The sequence below is a fragment of the Coffea arabica genome, chromosome 9e (assembly GCF_036785885.1).
Source record: "Coffea arabica cultivar ET-39 chromosome 9e, Coffea Arabica ET-39 HiFi, whole genome shotgun sequence".
Taxonomy (NCBI): domain Eukaryota; kingdom Viridiplantae; phylum Streptophyta; class Magnoliopsida; order Gentianales; family Rubiaceae; genus Coffea; species Coffea arabica.
The window spans coordinates 37,158,125-37,177,792 of NC_092327.1; the positions used below are offsets into that span (position 1 = coordinate 37,158,125).

Sequence of the window (19,668 nt, forward strand, 5' to 3'; positions counted from 1 at the left end):
TTCTTTTTTCCTCTTCTTTTTCTTCGTTGCTATCACCGCTACTCCTACCATCTCTACTTCCGCTGCTGGCGACAAGTTCACGAGCGCCATCGCCAACGCCTCCATTATTTTTCCTTTCTTTCTCTCCCTTCTCTCTCTTTCTCTCCCTATCTCTCTTCTCTCTCATCCTTCTCCTTGCTTCCTCCCTCCTTATTTCTCCACTCCTACTTTTCCTACTCCTTCCTTCCCGTTGCTCTCCTCTCTTCCTACATTGTTTGTGCTTGTAGCTCTAGTGTTTATTAGGTATATTTGTAGTGCATTTTAAGTTGTATTATTTGAAAAAACTAGTTTTTTTAAATGCAATCCATGTAAATTATTAACATTTTTTTTTGAACAAACAAACACACCTTTAGTCGTTTGTCCTAATTGTATCTAATTAAATAACCTTTGTATGCATTTGGGACTAACCCATGCATTGAAAGTAGAGCATTCGCTTGTTGGTGGAGGATCTATTATGAGTAGGGATGGCAATGGGGCTTGGGGACCGCAATCACCCACCCCCGCGGGGTTGCTTAGAAATGGGGCGGGGGAGTCCCCCGTCCCGCCACCCGCTTTAAAAAAATAAATATATAAAATATATATGTATATAATTATATATATACTATATAATTTAATTAATTACAAACTTATGATAATGATATTATTAGTTATATGTATTATATAATGTCTATTAGTATATATAATATAATTGATATTATTAATTATACTAATAATTATATATGTGTACTAATACAAATTATTATTGGTTATACTAAATTTACTAATACATTTATACTAAATCCTTAATTACACTTAATACAATAACATTTTTTTCTTAAAACAAGCACAATAATGAATTAGTGATTGTATTTGTGCCAAAAGTGAAAACTTGACTACTTTAGTTATATTTATTTCATCATGTTGAATTGTATTCAAATAATTTTTATTTGATTGTTTTTATAAGTTTCAATTGTAAAATTACAATGAATAATAATTTGATGATGTGTTGATATTTTAGTACTTGATTATTTGCTAAATTTTAACCATAATAAAATTATATAACAAATTTTTATTAACCCCGCGGGGAAAGCTTGGTGGGGCGGGGCAGGCGGAGCAGAGGACGGGTCGGGGGCGAGGGGAGTTTGTAGGCAGCGGGGCGAGGGACGGGGGAGGGGTCCCCCGCCCCGTTGCCATCCCTAATTATGAGGGATGATATTGCTCAATTTGGAGACTTCATTGTATAATCTTTGAATCCTTTTAATCTAAGTTACTTAATATACATTCAGCGTTTTTTGCTTCATGGTCAATTTTTTTAATCTATATAATGTTGTAAGAATTCAGAAGAAAGGAATGAAAAAGAAAAAAGATGGAGTAAAGAAAAACTAGTTGGCTTTGATTATATCTGTTGAAGAAAGGTAGGAAATTCAACTGGACAAACTCTATAGATTAACTATTTTTTTTGGGGAGGGGTATTTTTGAAACACTATACATTGTAGTATTGTACATTGTAGTTGTATTTTTTGAGTATTTTTAAAATTTAATATTCTATTGAAATATTTTTAAAAAAATTTTTGCCCAACCCACCACCACTTATGCCACCAACCCTTCTCTCCCTCCCTTCCCCTCCTGCTTCCTGCCCATCAGACCCATCTCCCTCCTGATCGAGACCTTTCGCATAGGTCCAAGCCAGAGGAGGGGCCTAGGAGGGCGGGGGGAAGAGATGGGAAAGAAGGAAGACGGAAAAGGGGGTGAAGAAAGGAGGTGAGAGGCGATGATGGCGGTGACAGTGGAGGAAAGAGAAGGAGAGTGGTAGGTGATGGGTGGAAAAAAATGGTAGTAGAAATTTCTTTTGTTTGTGTTTTTGTAAGTTGTATTTGAAACTCCATGGATTATGCGTTTTTGGTAGGAGAGGGACTAGCGCGATTGAGATGTATTACTTGATATATAATAATTATATTATATTATTGTATTTAAAATAAAAGCGATACATATTAATAAAATATTTGAGATATATTCAGTATAATATTATGATGTAATTTTATATAAAAAATTTAAAATTTTATAAAAAAGGAATAAAATTGCACAAAATACAATTATACTAAAGTGTGTTATTACCGCATTATCTCTATGAATGAAAAGTACATACTTCAATCCAAAGAGAGCCATTAATGTTCTTCCAAGAGGAAAATAAAACTAGCGGGTGGTTGGAGTAGCGGGAAAATGGAGTACGCGCGCGAGTGGGTGACGACACAAGCGGAAGCGTCGTCGGTTCCAGCATGATGTAAGAAACGCGGGGCCACCTGACTCGTGTCGCGAGTCGGCACTCGCGAAAACAAAATATGAAACGGAAAAAATAAATAATAAAAATAGTAAAATACAAGAAGAAGAAAGGCAAAAAGCCAACAGCGCTGCTGCTGTATCAACAGGGGAATTTGATGGTTTGGTTGGTTCTGATTCGTCCCCTCCCCTTTTCCCCTCTTCCTCTTTCCTTTCTCTCTCACACACTCACACACTGCAATTGCTCCCAACTCACACCTCTTTCTCTTTCTCTGTCTCTCTCTCACACTTTTTTTTTTCTCTTTTTGTTTTTGTGGAGGGGAAATATCAGAAGGGCCTATTCTGTCTTTCTTTTTCTTTCTATTCTCTCATTCTCTCATTCTCCCATTCTCCACCTTCCCTTCCCCCCGTTTTCTCTCTCTCTCTCTCTCCCCCTCCTCTCTGCATTTCCATTTTCTTATTCTTTTTCTATCCCATTTTCTAAATATCATAAATAAATAAGCTAGTCTAGTCAAATTGAGGTGGGGGGGAGAGAGCGGGAAGGCGGGGGTGGGGGGTTGGTAGGACTGGGACCCGAATCAAAATGGAAATTCCGGCAGCAGCAATTCTTCTTTTAGGAGGAATTGTTGATGCCAGCGTTAGCCGTTGGTGATGGAAATCATCGTCACAGCGATTCTTCTAAAATTATTAGTATTATTATTATTATTATTATTAATAAAATTAAAATCAGCAGCAGAAGCAGAATCAGCATGGATTTCGATTCCGGAATTCCCATTTCCCGAGCATCTGTCGTCGCCGAAGGTTCTTCCTCCCTCGACCAAGGTACCGTCCACCCCCTTTCTGCCCTTTCCTTGCTTCCTTTCCCAATTTCGAAGGAAAATCTTGGGAAAATTTCTGAGCTTTACGACCTCCATTTTTTGCGTGGCTCGATCATGCGTGAATTTGCTATTTTTCTGGGATTTGCTTCTTTCTTTCTTTTAGGTTTATTGTCTCTGCATGATTTCAATTTAAGAATATATCTTATAATTTGTTAAATAAAATCTAGTACCATGACTAAAGATTTTTTTTTTTTCAATGTGGCCCACGTGCAGCTAAAGGAAATTATTAATTATTTCTGCTTGGTGGAATTTTGTTTTGAATATCTTCGCCGGGTGCAGAAGGGATCAAAGTTTGCATGCACGTGATACAGTATTTCTATCATCATCAGAAATTCTTAAAGTTCTCTCTTTTTTTCCTTTTTAAATTTTCTTTCGTCCATGTATTTAAAAAGTTGTGCTGGCTTCAACAAATAAAAGCAGGAAATTGAGATGGGTCAGCTGTTTTTTAACTTGTTATCTTAGTATTGAAACTGACATTATAATTTTATTGCATAGCTGTGTTTATTTTAGGTTAAATGTTTTGAGTTTCTCTTTGGCTGGTCGTTTTGATAAAATAACTAGTTATCTTTTACCTTTTTTTTGGGGCGAATATCAACAGAATTGGATAAACTGATAGCAGTTGATGAAGAGTCTGCCTTTTGTAGCACATCATTGAGAAATATGGAAACTGAAAATGTCGACCTCTTGAGCATAGCAATTAGCAAGTTTAGAAGTGGGTTTTTTCAACCCACGTGATTGAGGTGTTGTATGAGCAGAAATAGATGACTGGGGACAATATATATATTAAAAGATTGGATCTTGCTGTAATTTGCTTTCTCGCACTCGTCTCTGTTGGGGAGCTCTTTTTTCAAGTTCAAAAACACTTAATCAAAAGGACGCCACAATCGAAATTTGTTGAAGAGGGGATGCGTTTAGGAGTTAGAATTAGTTTGCAGTTGGTTGGTGAATTATGCTTAAACTTTCAACTGACTGCTGATTTTGGCATCTTAGATGCTCTATGGCAAATTAACTTGAGGTCAAGGGAACCAATGGAAGCTGGGACTTATCCTGTACGTGAAGGTGAACCAGATTGTTCTTACTACATCAGAACAGGTCTATGCAGATATGGTGCAACATGCCGATTTAATCATCCTCCTAATAGAAAATTGGTAAAAAAACCTCGTGTTAGTTTTGGTTGTTTCAGTTCTTTAGATTGTTTGTGCCTTATTGAGCTTAGAGCACTTAGTCATAATCGCAGGAATGCTTGCCACAGGATGCATGAATATTAGAATGCAACTAGGATGTGATTTAAGTTAATTAATAATATGAAGAAATGAACTCTGAACCTTTAGAGGATTGTCATAACGTTGGCCATTTGTACATGAAATAGGTGGAGACGTGGAGTTGATTTTAAAACAATAGCTTCTTCACCTTCACCTGTGTGTGTGTCCACGTAAATCTATGTATCACTTACTATCACTGGAAATCACATTTTGACTATATTAACCACAGGCTATTGCCACAGCAAGGATGAGAGGAGAATATCCAGAAAGAATGGGACAACCAGAATGTCAGGTATGTTACTATGCTTCTGATACTCCATGTTTCCTCACTTTTGAACTTTCTTCATTGGACTGCAAAGTTCAATTCCTACAATCAGGAAAATATGCCATATGTCATAATGTCCAGAATTGTTGGGAATTAATTTTCTAGTGTACTTATATTTTGATATTGAGCTGTTCTCTTCCTTTTTCTTTTGTTCACTTTCCTCTATGTATCTTTTGTGCTTTATTTTCTGCATGCTTGGAGGTCCTTGTTCTTTAATTTTTTTTTGTCGATTCCTTCTTGTTTTCATATGGTTACTTTCATGGAAGGTGGGATTGGTTGTACTTTCTTGTATATTTATAGTGCATGATATGCATTGTCCTGAAGGGGCTCCCTTGGCAGATATTTCTGACGGAGATAAGCAGTCCATTGCTGGATGCAGTGTTTATTATGTGATCAAAGGAGCTTTTCTTTTTCATACTCTTAGTGTGAACTTGCAGGACATAGCTCAAGTTAACTTTGTAAAAATAATTGCATGGTAATTTTGTTTAAGTTGGTGGAACATGTAAACCTTAGAAGCTAAGATTCATACTGCTGGTTTTTGTTTTTTCCTTTTTGAGTACTTTGTTTGGAGAGGTACTGTTTTGAAATTGATGGAACATTTTCATAGTTCGTGTACAGATTTGTCCTGTAATTCCTTGATCACAATTGACATGATTAATCAACAGTTGTTAGTCCTGTAATTCCTTTATCACAAATGACATGATTCATCAACAGCTGTTCTTAGCCTTAGAATGACCTATTGATAAATGAACGTCTTCATTATCCTTCTGAATTATCAAGCTGTGATAGATACTGAGGCCTGGTCTTATATCATTGTAAAATTTGATGCATCATCAACTCCCTGATAATGTTCTTGGGGACTTGCCTTCTGCACCTCTTAGAAATTTTAGATTTGGGTGAAGAACTTTCCAGTTTCCACATTGTGGGCTTGAAGAAAGTTTCATTAGCCAAAGTTCTGATACGTTTTGCTATTATTCTAAACAAGACCATTTATTCACTGCAACTTTTTCCACTTAGGTTTGATATTTTAAAAGTTTTTTATGATCTGGATTTCAAATAGAGTGCCAAAATTTAGTGGGTGAACATCGTCAACTTTATTTCTTTCTTTTCTGAATTGTAGTATTAGTTGGTCAAGCTCATATTTCTTTTCAGCTTATACCTTGCAACCAGAAGTTTTGTGTTTCTATGCTGTTTATGTGCTTGAAACTGCTCCATCCTCATTAGACATGTAGCACTTCTATAATTTCTTGGTTGGTTGTCAGGTGCCTTTTTGCTATTTAAATTTGTTTTATTGTTCAGATTATGTTTGTGGAGATATTATGCACTCATATGTGTTTATTGTTCTGGTTGTATTGGAATTAAAATGACTTGAAACAACTCAAAATCACATTACCAGCAAAATATGAAGCTTGCATGGAGTTACGTTTCTTAGTGACAGATACTGCTAGTAATGCTCTTTCAATTGGTCAAAATAGTACGTTGCACTAGGTTGAAAATTGTTCTATATTAGATACTTGTTGCATATAAATTTAGCTCTACAGACACCCAAACTTACCTGAAAGTTGAAGACTTGCATCATTCTTTTCTTAAATATATTCATCTGGATTATCTTTAAATATTAACTAGATTTATCAAACATTCCATGTTCATATTGTCATGTCTTGGTATTTGCGTATTATTTCATGTCTAGCTAGTTTTTCGGATGTTATGTTTCTTAGTTTGATGCTGAGCCAGATTTTGTCTTATTCTCCAGTATTACTTGAAGACAGGAACTTGCAAGTTTGGCGCCACGTGCAAGTTTCATCATCCTAGAGAAAAAGCTGGGATTGCTGGAAGAGTTACCTTAAACGCCTTGGGCTACCCACTTCGCCCGGTCTGCATTCTAATGTTCTAGTTTACCACATAAAATTAGTTAGTTGAGTTGAAATACACACAAATAAAATCACAAACATTTGCATGTACCTATACACACACGCACTTACATGTGCGTGTATGTGTTTTAACTAGAATTTCTTCCAATTCACGTATATTATGTCCTAATCTCTTGCTCTAATGTTTAACCAGAAGTAAATCTCACAGCATTATCTAGGTTCGCCACGTAACAGCTGCCACTTAGGAACACTGTAAATTACACTGTCAGTTGTGATTCCATAACTCCACAATCATGCCATTTCTTTATATTTCTGTTCCCCTTTTCTTGTTTGTTTTGGTAGGGAGGGGGGAGTTATTTGGCCTAGTTAAAACATGAGAAGCTCTTCATGGTCATGACATGACAGGAGTAGTATTTTTGACAACCTTATCCTGTCAGGCTAAGTTTTTGACATGCACTTGTTGTCAAATTTAAAACTAGGACACACAGCTTCACTTTATTTGTGAATCAACTCTCTGGTTTATGATTTGTTGAAAATAAAGCTGTTTATGCAATTAAATTTATGTTCAGAGGTTTGATATAGTTTTTATATTATAATTTTAGTTTCTTTTGGCCTTGTACTGTAATTTCCAGAATGAGATTGAATGCGCTTATTATTTGAGAACTGGACATTGCAAGTTTGGAAGCACCTGTAAGTTTCACCATCCTCAGCCAGCTAATATGATGGTCTCTGTTCGTGGTTCTCCTGTTTATCCTTCTGTTCATTCGCCGACAAATCCTGGACAACTGTCATATCCCTTGTCAAGAGCTTCTTTTATTCCCAATCCACGCTGGCAGGGTCCTTCAAGTTATGCTCCGGTTCTTGTTCCTCAGAGCATGGTTTCAGTCTCTGGATGGAATGCATACAGTGTAAGCTCTCCTGTGACGTTTTCTTAAAAACAATGTAGATTTTTTCTTGTTTTAATCAAATTTGCTGTTTGGAGAATTTCTTTTTCTTCCCATTGCTCTGACTGATTGCTTTTGCATGTTCGAACTTTGTCCCTGTTTTCAGCTCTTAAAATTCTATGACGGTCAAAATCTTTTACTGAATGCTATAGGGTACCTTATCATCCTGTGCACAGGTCTCTGCCTTCAGGAAATAACTTGTATGATTTGTGTTAGAATGAAAAGATCTGGAGCAATGACTTTACTTCAAAAGGATCAAAATACAAAACATAAAAAATGAGGAATACTATGTAGAATGCAACATGTTTGCTATAAAACTGCAAGTAGAGAACGAACTAATGAAGGAATTCACCTTGGGTTGGGATCCATTCAATCTGCTGTTCTTTCTATGCACAGTTTCCGAGGTCTTTATTTGTGTATACTGGACCAAAAGATTCAGCAGAGTTTCTGCATTAAGCTAATCTTTTTTCCTAGCAATCAATTTTTTAAGAAGCTATAAATTAGATGCTGGACGTGGGTTGCATATGAAATAAACATGTTTCCTGGTGCTATCAGTTCAAATCTAGGCTAGCAAGTGGCCTCAGAACTATTAATCAATTGGTTGCTCATATTATAGGCATCTGGATTAATTTCATTCATGTGTTAAGAGGAGTCTGGTTAGAGTGCATGGGCTTTTATCATCTGTGGTTGGTTAAGGTTCATGGAATGTGATCATTACCATCTCTAATAGTTGCATTGCTAGAATGCTGGATTCCTGCAACTCCATAATGACTTTAATTAGGAAAGGTGTCTGTTAAAAATGCACCTGTTTAGCTGCAGCAAAACTTCTTGTCAAGTTTTTAGTCTTGTCTTTTGATGCATACTAAAGATTACTATTTTAGCTGCTTTCTGTCGGCATACTTAGATTTAGTATAACTTACTTATGGCAACATTTAAAATGTGTAATCTGAACTTAGCTATCCAAACCTTTGAAGATGGTTTATTTTTCAGGGTCAGCTGGGTTCAGGTTCCTCGGCAGAGAGCCAGCAGCAAACAGCAGGAAATGACCAAACTCATGGAATGGTAGGCCAATCTGAAGCAGCAAATGTGGGATCACAAGGGATACATTCTTCTTATAGCTCTTCTTCTTTACCTATTGGGTATTATGCATTACAGTTACAGAGGGAGACGGTGTTTCCTGAGAGGCCTGGACAGCCTGAGTGCCAATTTTACATGAAGACTGGAGACTGTAAATTTGGTGCTGTGTGCAAGTTCCATCACCCAAGAGAGAGGATTCTTCCAGCTCCAGACTGTGGCTTGAGTCCAATTGGACTTCCATTGCGTCCTGTGAGTTAACATTTATGTATTTCAGATCTTGATTATCATAATCTGTGTGTAAGAACAGTTGAATCAGCTTCTCAACTGTTTCCAACTGGTGGATTGGCTTAGCTTTTCCTTTTTGATGCCCTTGTTTTTTAGGTTTGTATGGGACTTCGATTTATGTAACAGTCTATTGGCCACATAGTACGTTAATGTGAACACCTTAATATTCTAGATCACATTTTACGGCAGGGTGTTGATAAGGGGTGATGGACTATCAAGTCGTTTGCCAGAAACTCCACTTATCACATTCAAACAACTACTTATAGAAGGGAATTATGGAAAAGGAAAAGAAGAGATACTACAATAGATATCGTTATTCTCCATGAGTTGTAGCTGAACTAAGTTTGAGGAAATCTCAATACTGTCTTGCTTGAGATATGATTGGGTTCACTGACTCTACATACTCAACTTGGTAATTGTAATATAACTTTCGGTCTTCCTTTTCCTTGTTCCCAGCACCAGGTCTCTAGTTATTTATATTATAACCTGGGAGAGCTGATGGGAACCAAAAAAAAAAAAAAAGAAAGAAAGCTTCCTTACTAATTCACCAATTTTTGCTTCAATTCTTTTGAAAATAAGTTATTATTGGCTGCATTTACTCACATCAAACTTACTCTTGTTCTTTTCCTTTCTGGGACAAGCATAGGTACACATGCATGTTGAACGTGAAACACGTGGAGGAACTTTATGCAGTTCCTTCTGTCCTTATAATATTATGAGTCTCCATCCTTGTGTGAACTTCCATCTTGCTTTTTCCTTTGTTCATGTATTTTTCAAGGGATTCTGCACAGCCTAATAAGGTATTTTAGTTGGTGTTAAAGTGTCTTTTCCATCTTTATGAGATGGTTACTGAGGTCACGCTTCATAAATATGGCAATTGAGACGGAATTTTTCCAATTAAGGCATATAAATAAATCTGAGTATTTCCTGTTATATTGTCTTAAAGAAAGTTCATTTTATTTTTCCTGGGCGGAATTTGATATATTATATATCTTTGGCGTCTATAGATCTCTTAATAGAGTTGGCCTGCATTCTAAGATTACTAAAGATGTTTATGGCATGTGTGCTCTTGAGAAATTTGGATCTAGAAGAGATGCATAAAACAATAAATTGAAAATACTAAAGCTGAAGCAAAGGGCAAATAGTCAAAGAATGCCGAGAAAAGGGTAATAAGTCCCGTTTTTGGTATCTTTCTTATTGTTCTTCTCCTAACATATATTTTATGAATGAACTACAAGATTTATCTGTCTATTCTTCTCTGTTACATGCAGGGAGAACCTTTGTGCATTTTTTACTCTCGATATGGAATCTGCAAATTTGGCCCAAGTTGCAAGTTTGACCATCCGATGGGTGTCTTTACATATAATGTTTCATCATCTTCAACTGAGCCTCCTACTGTGCGGCGGTTATTGGGTTCATCATCTGGAACTGGTCCCTTAACATTGGCATCAGAAGGTCTTGTTGAAGCAAGCTCCACTAAGAGCAGGCTATTGCCATTGTCAGAGGCAAGAAAACCCTCTGGTGATACTAGCATTGATCCAGAGGAATGACTAGTTCCTCCAGATATGATCCAGTTAAAAGCATTTTCCATCTTTTAGAGGACAAGAGTGCTTCTCTGTAAATTTTCTCCATTGCTGGAGATGTACAGAAATCAGTTGAAGTCAAACTGTTCTTCTGAAATGAACTAGGTTGACTTATTTAAACTTCATTTTGCTGCATTGTATAAATCTGCAGATATGTATCACTTTTGGTGAAACCAATTGTGACAGTTAAGATAAAGTCCACCAATCCTCTTTCTGGTTTTTGTGAATCTTGTTAACCCCAGCCTCTTTTTAAACTTTTCTTTGTTGCAATGGCTTCATGTGGCTCCTGTAGTGGTCCCAGTTTTAGTTGCAGGATCATCTCTGTTCCATACAACCTATTTCGGATGGTTGTGCTTGGTTTGCCACCTTTGTTACATCTATTGTTCCTTTTGTCATGATCATAATCATCACTGACTATCTCTGAATTTACAGGACTGTTACTGTAAGTGTTGTATTCACCTCTTCCCGCACTACGGTATTATTGTCATGCTTCCTCTAATTTTCATGATATGATCGTTGGCAGACATCTTCATCTGTGTCGTAATATAGCGGTGCTTATTTTCATGACTTGAATGGTGCTATTTTGGATGTTCAGATTAAACAGACTTCTGTTCTCTATGGATGTTTGGTGCTGCATTGCTTTGGCATATAAATGCATCATGGGAGGAATGCGTCTGCCACTTTCTCTTGATCAACAAGTCTATGAACTAGTGAAATCAAAGGACCTTATTCTTTCTTCAGTGAATTTTGCCTGTGAGATGGACTTGCATGATACGTATGTGTCACTTTAGTTGCTATCGGCTTGCCATCTTCAATTAGGATGTTATGGATATATGAAATTAGGTTGTGCAGAATAGTGTTTTTACAGAGATATATATGTGCAGTTCATTATTTTCTCCAAAATTGCTTTCCTTTTTTCCTTTTTTTTTTTTTTTTTAAGTACACTTGATTATTTTGTACTTTAGAAGATATGCATGCTGAAAATTGTTATGTAAAATGATTACCTTTTTAAGCCTTTGGCAAGGAATACTAAAATTTGTCTAGTGCTTCTTATCATTTGAAAATTTTTCATAACTTCTGTTAGATAATCTCAAATGCTTCTGTTGCTATTCATATATGACCTCAAAAATATGGGCAACAATTTGGTAATCACTTGCCTGAAACAAGTTCTATCTTATAATTCTGAGTGATCAAACCTGATGCAATTGAATGTAAGTATTTTTTGCCAACCTCTTCTACCATTTTCTTGAGTACCCTTAAAAAGATATGAAAATTCACATTGATACTCTTTCCATTTCAGAGGATGGCTCGATCTACATTTTGTCTCTTGTTCAACCCAATCTATGGGCTGGTAAAGAGAGTGGATTAGTTCAATGGATAAGAGATCTTCATGGTGGTCATTCAATTCAGGACACAAGACAACTGCTCAATATACTGGATCCTCCCTGTTTCCAGGTACAGTGGGTCTATCTTAAACAACTGTGGCATGCATAACTTGGACCTAAGTTTCTTCTCTTCTATGTACTAGTTCAAACGTGTGCACACTTTCAACTATTTAATCAGTAGTTTAAGCAAACATTGTGACTTCTTTTGAAACCTTGGATGGCTATTGTAAAATAGCGTTTGGAAATGTAATTATGTTTTACGTCATGTCATGACTCATATTGTTCCAATCATGTCCACAAACTAAAAACTATGCGATTTAGCACACTTATCATTTTAAGGATTTCTTCCAGAACTTGACTTCTGTATGTTGGGAAAACGGACGAAAGATTGAATGATAAATTTTTTTAATGGTTTCAACTATTTCTGACTCTCTCTCTCTCTCTCTCTCTCACGCGTGTGTGGGGATGCATTTGGTTTTTGAGGAGTCTGAACATTGAAGTCTGTGTGCTGACAGAAGGTGTAAATGAAAATAACATATTCAATCTCAAATCACATATTCTGCCAGAATGTCTTATCGCATTCAACAATTTAGGGTATATCCAACCATATTCTCTCTGATAGTGGACCTGGAAATTGAAGTTGTAAACGACTTTGAGAATACATATTGGACCATCCCCTACCGTAATGAGACAAGAGTGTGACATAATACTGCCATAAACCTCAATATTGTAAGCTAGACCTTTTAATCTGAAGTATACTAAAACAATTAAAAAATATTCAGCAGCCTTTTAGTTTCACATGCTTACGCATTGTTCTGAATTTCTCTGTGAAGAGGTTCTGATTATCAACGTTTGCTGAACATAGTGCTATGCTATCTGACGTCACTTGTGTTCTTCTACCGCAGGTCTTCAGTCTTGTTCTGGATGTATTGATCCGCACCAAACACTTAGGCTTCTTAATCTTCTTTTTTTGAGAAGCTGGAACTGCTGGAGCTGTATTGAATGCCATTCCTTATTGGTTCCTGTTCTATTGGGTTTGATTTTCTGTATGATCTAGTTGATTGAAGTTGAATGTTTTTGTTTTACTTTTCGAAGTTTAAAGACAATTATATTCTGGTTATACCTTTGGTTGATGACAAAACCTGAATGATGGATGCATTCATCCCGGCATATTGACTATACAGCACAGCTGACACTTTAATTTCTTGTTTCTTTTAACTATGAAGTTCAGTTTTGGTAAAGCTGGATCTTTTTGTAGTACAACGGTTTCTATCATTAATTCATTATAACGTCTTATGTTGTTGGACAATCATCATTCCAGTTTCTTGAGGTTAATCATTGCTTTTCTTGAAGCTACGGATATCAACGGATTTTGTCTCTCATTTTCCTCTACCTTCTACCATTGGCAATGTATTCTTGCTGAAGTCATGTCATGTCTTGAATGCTGCATGAACTTTTGCGCCAGACCTTCATTTTTCTAGCTAAATGAAATCAAGTTTTGGACAGCCCTTAAAGCTGAAAAAGCATTAGAGGCTGACAATGTAGTCACTCCTGTATCCGGATTACTGTTCACTTGGGTGGATTTACTTGAATTTCTAGTTTGGATAATCCAACGCAAGTGACCAGTTTTTCCATTATTAATTGATTGAGGATATTCAACAAACTTCTTCTACATTTGGTTGTCCCCATTCCGTCATTGCTATAGGGTCCATTCATGGAAGACTATAACTGGGAAGTTTGTTCTCTCTGCCTCTTATGAGCACAACTTCAGTTGACTTTGGCTAATCGACAGGGTGCTTAGCTTTTTTACCTGTAGCTGTAACCAGTCAAGACTATTCTATTTGCTGTTTGGAACATTTGGGCAAACTCCTTCAATTCTGTCTGGTGAATTTGACATGTTATGGATCAAGAGGGTGGTGGCAAGTGCATCTTTCTATAATTTTGACATGTTAGGGGCTTGGGTTAGCTGTGACCCCGTGACGGCAAAGTTCATGAAATTTCTGGAGATAAGAGTATATGAATTGTTCCAGATTTTTACTCTTATGAATTATGTAAAAAGCTCAGAAACAAGTTCTGCTCAAAGGTTCTGCTCCTACTTCTTTGAGAGGAAAAAAAAATGTATTGCTGCATTTGGATAGGAGATTATTTGGGATTAGTTTTTGAAAAGAAAAAAAAATACTATGACACTTTTTTAATGTAGCATCTGTGAGATAAAAATGTGGTTGAAAATGTATTTGTGATGCAAGCAAATAAAAATGTAAATAATTTGTTATCCAAACACTCATTCTTGGATTTTTTGTTTGGATTCAAGAGTTATTCAAAAATTAATTTTTTAAATATTATTAGAATTTTAAAAAAGTATTCTAAAAAGTAGTCTGAATTTTTTTTAATGTTTAAAAAATATTTCAAAATATACTATAAAAATTCTGTTATAGTAAAATTTTTCAAAAACATCTCTAAAAACAGCTAATCTAAACAGAGAATTTTTCAAAAACATCTTCAAAAACAGCTAATCCAAACAGAGATGTATTTCAAAAAGTTGTTTTTGCTTACACATGGTAGAGGCACGGCCTCATTAGAGTTGATGGGTTCGTGGAAAATTTTTTTTTTTTTTCGGATTTTATAGGAATATTTTACCAATACATTTCTCAAACACAAATTTATCTTATATACATCATATATCAAAAAAATTAAAACTTTTTGCAAACTTATTCAAGAACAGTGAATTAAAAAAAAAGAAAAAGAAATAACAAGCTTTTGTTTTGGCAGATTTATATTAATATCAGATTTTTCTTGCTGGAGCAACAGCAGTATCTTATTCTTTACTACTATATATTACTATTACTTTTTTGGCCTTGAAGAGCAAATACGAGACCGACCTCTGCAATAGCATTTCTCCACTCCTAGAAAGAACGGAAGCTGATCAAAAGAAGTATTAAAAAGATTTTGGTTTAGTCTTTTCTGATAAAAATAAATCTAAAAGTGACCAAATTACACTCTTGAAAGCTCTTCAATTATCATTTCATGCTTTCTCAAAATCGGATATTAGAGGAGATTGCCAAGAGTTATTGTAAACGTATGACAGCCTCAAATAACGATTGAGCAAATTAGGAACACAAAAAGACACATCCAGTGTGAAACAGGTGACTCTACAACTTTCAATGCAGATTCTGCAATCAAAAGAACTTCCTCTCTCAGAACTCAAGCTTTGTCAGCTAACAGTCCTTCCCCTACTCTTCACATGTATATTAGGCATAAAATACAAAGAAGGTCCTTATCATCAGAACTGGACGCACACAGGCAGTGGGCACCCTATAAACACATTCTGCCTAGCAAGGACAGAGAAAACTCCACTGCTTGTTGCGTACTAGTAAGGCCACCAATCAGGTCCACCAGGCTTCTTCACAAGGATTTGATTGTATTCGGGTCTTGAGGTCTGTAAAAGAAAGTATCAACCATGTTTACAACTGTACAGTTAAGCAGCAATCAAGGATCAATTGGGTTTTCATGTCCATGATGTACTCAGGGTGCAAAAGCAGTATGCACAATTATGTAAAGCAAAATGAGGATTAACTATGCTTTCACATACAACTATACAGGTGAGGGTTAAAGGTTGACCTCTTTCATTGGAGATAATGCAGAGTGGCAGCATAAGAAAGAGAATGTAAAATCGAACAAGACATCTCACAATTTCAACCACATAAAAAAAAAAAAAGAAAGATAAATAAGGTGCTTTCCAGAAGCAACAATTGATTCCATAAAACACTTACCACTTAATCAGGCTGAAGGTTGCAGTAACCTAAGGGTATTTACTAATAGAGCGCAATGAAATAGTCTCAATCACCTATACTTCTCAGAATGCCTAACGAAATTAGGTTGTTTTGGTATATCCATACTTTAGGCACTCTATCACTATGTTAAGGAGCAAAATTTTATAAACATACTGAACAAAGGCCAAGATGGATCCATATCACTTACGGGCATCAAAATCTTTAGTTTGTTGACAACCATATTATGTGAGGGAAGAATAACAACCATCAATATTAGATACCGGCTGCATTAAGATCCTGTTATCCAAGTTTAAAGGAAGTTCAGCTATGAAATTTCGACATGTGTAATCCATCTCATTTCCGCTACCTGATTAGAAAACCCATCAGCCGAACACTTGCTTCAAAAACATTACCAGATTTAAACCCGCACAAATATCTACACAAGCAACACCTCCAAAAGTCCAATTACCATAAACAGCATTCGAAATTCTTTTGAGCTGACCATCCAAAAAGAAAGGATCCCCCTCTCATGAAATATATAAGTGAATCAAATTGTGTAATTGTCAATGGAGCAGTAATGTTATTTGCTTCATGCTTAGTTACAAGATCACAGGTCCACTAAAAAGAATTGAGAAGGACAATATAGCGAAAACTACACTTCCCGGGCCTTAGATTGGAGGTAAAGGTGCACTATGTTTGCTCATTTGTTCCAAAAATCCCAAATAAACGGCTTAATCATCATCCCGACCAAAAAAAAAAAAAGTCCAAAAACTACTTTATCCTAAAAGAGCAAAAACTAAGTCACATCTAACATGATGGAATTCTTCATTCTTTTTCCTCTCTCTCTCTCTCTCTGTTTTGTTATCTTCCCTTTAGAAGGGACATTCTTTTGTTGGGGGAAGGTGTGTGTACAATTCATCATCTTCTTCTAAAATTGGCCAAGGTACAACATTAACAAAGCTAAAATCTATCCTATTATCCACAGAAATCACACCTTCCTAAACAACATCATAAGCATTCTAAACTAGGGAACAATCATTACCAGGCTGTTCATAATGGAGTACTACCAAGAAGCATTCCTTATTCGACCATCAGTGCAAATTTAACTCTCACCGCCCTTAACCTAATAATAATAATAAAAAAAAAAAAGCTTAAAAAACTCATCTTTCATTTACATTTCTTCGCAAAATCTCGAATTCCGAGTGTTTAATGCAAAACCCATCTCCGGCATCGAATCGAATCAAAGTATAACGTTATGATATTGAAAACCCGATATTGGCTACCTAAAAAGAAACAAAAATAGAATCGAAAAAGAGGAGGGCTTACAAGATCTTTGAAGATGAGATAAGCGATGATGAAGAATAGGACGAAGAGGATTTCGAACTCAGCTAACCGGACGAAAGCGAAGACTGAGTTCACGGCCCGAGTCAACAGCGACGGCGAGTCATTGTAATCCCGTCTTCCACCTCCCACTCGCTGTTTCGCCATCATCCAGCAGTCGGTCAAATCAAATGACTCCCCGTAATAATAAAAGAAGGAAAAACTCGACCAAGATTTAAGTATAAATATTTTGGGAAAATTGCTCTAGTGATTCTTAACTTTTTCTAAAAGTTCATTTCAGTCCTCAATGGTGCCTTTGCTTCTTTTTTTTTTTTTTTTGACTTTTGAAAGTCTACAATATCTTTAGCATGTATTATTTATTTCAAGCCTCATCAATGTCCGGTTAAACCAATTGCAATTTCATGATTCAAAAATTAAAGGATTAAAGTGACAAACTTAAAAAATTTTATGGACCAACACAGCACTTTATGAAATATTATTCATTTTACAGGAGCAATTTCTTTTGAACATAACAAAAAAAAAAACATGTAGTTCTTTGGGGTTCCCAATGTGTTTTTATTTCTATTTAGTTACTTTTGAGGTTGAAAATTTTGAAAGAGGTTAAAGTTCATAAATGAGGATTAGTACAATGGGCTTTCTTTGTAACACTTGTAGAAGAACAAGATGGTATGATCAATGTTAGTTGTTTTTTTATACACCAGTGCTATGATAGGTAATAAGGTAGAATCAAAGTCGGGAGAGGAATGAATTGAGGGGTTTAAGAGAAGGATGTGTAAGTGAAAGATTTCAAATTCGAACAGTTCCACTTACATAAAAAAAAAAGATAGGATCAAAGTATATGCAACATTGGTGAGAATAATGGATGAGATTATTGCTCTAATTTACAAATTTTGACTCATTTTATCATTCAGAAAATATATTGAACATGTCACATATATAAGTAATCTGATATCTAAAACATAACAAACAAATTACACTTTGAAATTAAAACGGATCAGATAAATCACAAGCAACCATTGAATATCTATGCATGCCAACACTGTTGAATCATAACAATTCAAACGGATCAGATAAATCACAAGCAGCCCAATAAATATCTGTGCACGCCAATACCATCAGATTTACTAACGTATAGATTTGAAAAAAATTCTTAAATTTAATAAAGAAACAACAAAAAACTAAACCAAACTCCTACTAAGATATTCCACGAGAGAAGAAAAAAAAACTTAGGAGAGAGGAAAACTCTAGTTAGTAAATATCAAGAGAAAGAAAACTCTATGCCCTTGAGAGAATTTATTGAACATAAAATAAAAGTAGAAGCAACTAATATCATTCATTATTTTCGTTGCGAAAAAGGCAACTAATAGGCAACTAAAATTGAGATTAGAGGGTGGATAATTGTACAATCAAATCTCACTAAGCCCTCATGCTTTAATCCCACTGTGTATTCATTTGATGTCCTTCAGCCAAGTCTCATTACCATGCCCATAAGCACAAAGTATACCTTATATATGATTGGACCCAAATAGGCCGAATTGTATGATTAAGATAGGCTTCACAGCATAAGTTTACCTATTTGCCTGGATACAAGAAAGACATTATGCAGGGAGGGAAAAAAACTTATGCAGGCACAGATTAGCACACAACAGACATAGATTCACAAATGCTGCCTAGGATATTATTCTTTTTTCTGTATGCCCATCATATTAGTTTCACATTGAAAATTGTGTATGCTTTGGCAAATAAATGTGTTTGGATAGTAATTATTTATCAAAAAAAAAATCGTTTGCATTACAACTGTATTTTTCAATACATTTTTTGTCTTTTCAATCACATTTTTATCTCATATACACTACATCACAAAAAGTGTTACAATAATTATTTCAAACAATATTTTAGATAATCTCCTATCCAATTTCAAACACATTGAAAATCCAACTCAAATCTCGGTTGCAACACCTTCGAGGCAGTCCCAAGAGTAGAAAATTAGAAACAAGTCAAAAAGAGAAAAAAGTGAAAAAATACTCAAAAAGAAAAAGAAGACGAGAATGAAATCAAAACTTTTCAGGGTGACAAGTTTAACAAAAAGAACAATTCTAGGAGTACTCTACAAGCAATTTCATTCTTACTTCTTTTTCATCTTGGTATCAAAAAGGCACAATGACAATAATAATGCCAATAATAATAATAGTAATTATGAGCAATTAATTAGCCAGTTATCTTGAAATAGATGAGCCACCTTTCTAGTTCATTATATGCCGTAGGGGTGGTTTCAAGTTTGTTCAAGGAATATGAGCATTCCTTCGACTTTTGGTAAAGCAAATTTAGTACAAAGAAGCATTGAGATTCCTTTGTGCAAAAAATTCAGAAAATGTGATAGTACAATTATCTAATTTGGAGGTGCATTCATACAAATTTATTTACGTGGCACACAGGCCTCATGAAAATCTAATCTTTGCAGTTTTGTAGCTTTAAAAAAAAAAAAAAAAAAGATGGCAGCTTTGTATCCTATAATTGGTTTGTAATAATGAGATTCACACTCCTTCACACAGACTCAAATGAGCCTTTTGCCTGGTTACCCTTGGAATCCCGCAAAGGGTATTTCCCACTGCCCACAACAATCCCTTATTTTCTTCACTCTCCTTTCCCAGT

The 19,668-nt window shown here is 35.6% G+C and overlaps 2 protein-coding genes and 1 long non-coding RNA gene across 5 annotated transcripts; 2 read left to right on the forward strand and 1 right to left on the reverse strand.

Moving 5' to 3' along the window:
* Positions 1–2,715: 2,715 nt before the first annotated feature.
* On the forward strand, positions 2,716–10,747 carry LOC113710222 (zinc finger CCCH domain-containing protein ZFN-like). Of its 3 annotated transcripts, XM_027233106.2 has the most exons (8): positions 2,716–3,117; positions 4,164–4,321; positions 4,665–4,727; positions 6,514–6,633; positions 7,264–7,539; positions 8,566–8,637; positions 8,731–8,901; positions 10,209–10,747. In XM_027233106.2, exons 1-8 carry the CDS (start codon positions 2,925–2,927, stop codon positions 10,485–10,487), a joined length of 1,332 nt encoding a protein of 443 aa, XP_027088907.1. In that variant the 5' UTR covers positions 2,716–2,924; the 3' UTR covers positions 10,488–10,747. The 3 variants fall into 3 exon arrangements, with proteins under 3 accessions (XP_027088907.1, XP_027088906.1, XP_071922254.1); XM_027233105.2 differs by having other exon boundaries at positions 8,566–8,901; XM_072066153.1 differs by lacking the exon at positions 4,164–4,321 and having other exon boundaries at positions 2,813–3,117; positions 8,566–8,901.
* A 984-nt stretch (positions 10,748–11,731) lies between these two features.
* On the forward strand, positions 11,732–13,109 carry LOC140014773 (uncharacterized). Its single transcript, XR_011821449.1, has 2 exons — positions 11,732–11,975; positions 12,811–13,109. It is a non-coding gene; the product is annotated as an uncharacterized lncRNA (long non-coding RNA).
* A 1,861-nt stretch (positions 13,110–14,970) lies between these two features.
* On the reverse strand, positions 14,971–17,222 carry LOC113709389 (uncharacterized). The gene is made up of 2 exons (XM_027232139.2): positions 17,002–17,222; positions 14,971–15,341 (listed from the first exon to the last, which is right to left on the reverse strand). The coding sequence occupies exons 1-2, from the start codon at positions 17,164–17,166 to the stop codon at positions 15,273–15,275; spliced, it is 234 nt and encodes a 77-aa protein (XP_027087940.1). The 5' UTR covers positions 17,167–17,222; the 3' UTR covers positions 14,971–15,272.
* Between the last annotated feature and the right edge of the window lie 2,446 nt (positions 17,223–19,668).

Coding starts and splice junctions, on each gene's coding strand:
- LOC113710222 (XM_027233105.2), top strand. CDS start 2,925: ATGCCAGCGTTAGCCGTTGGTGATGGAAATCATCGTCACAGCGATTCT. Junction 4,728..6,513: donor TGGGACAACCAGAATGTCAG/GTATGTTACTAT, acceptor CTTATTCTCCAG/TATTACTTGAAGACAGGAAC. Junction 6,634..7,263: donor TGGGCTACCCACTTCGCCCG/GTCTGCATTCTA, acceptor TGTAATTTCCAG/AATGAGATTGAATGCGCTTA.
- LOC113709389 (XM_027232139.2), bottom strand. CDS start 17,166: ATGATGGCGAAACAGCGAGTGGGAGGTGGAAGACGGGATTACAATGAC. Junction 15,342..17,001: donor ATCTCATCTTCAAAGATCTT/GTAAGCCCTCCT, acceptor TTTCTTTTACAG/ACCTCAAGACCCGAATACAA.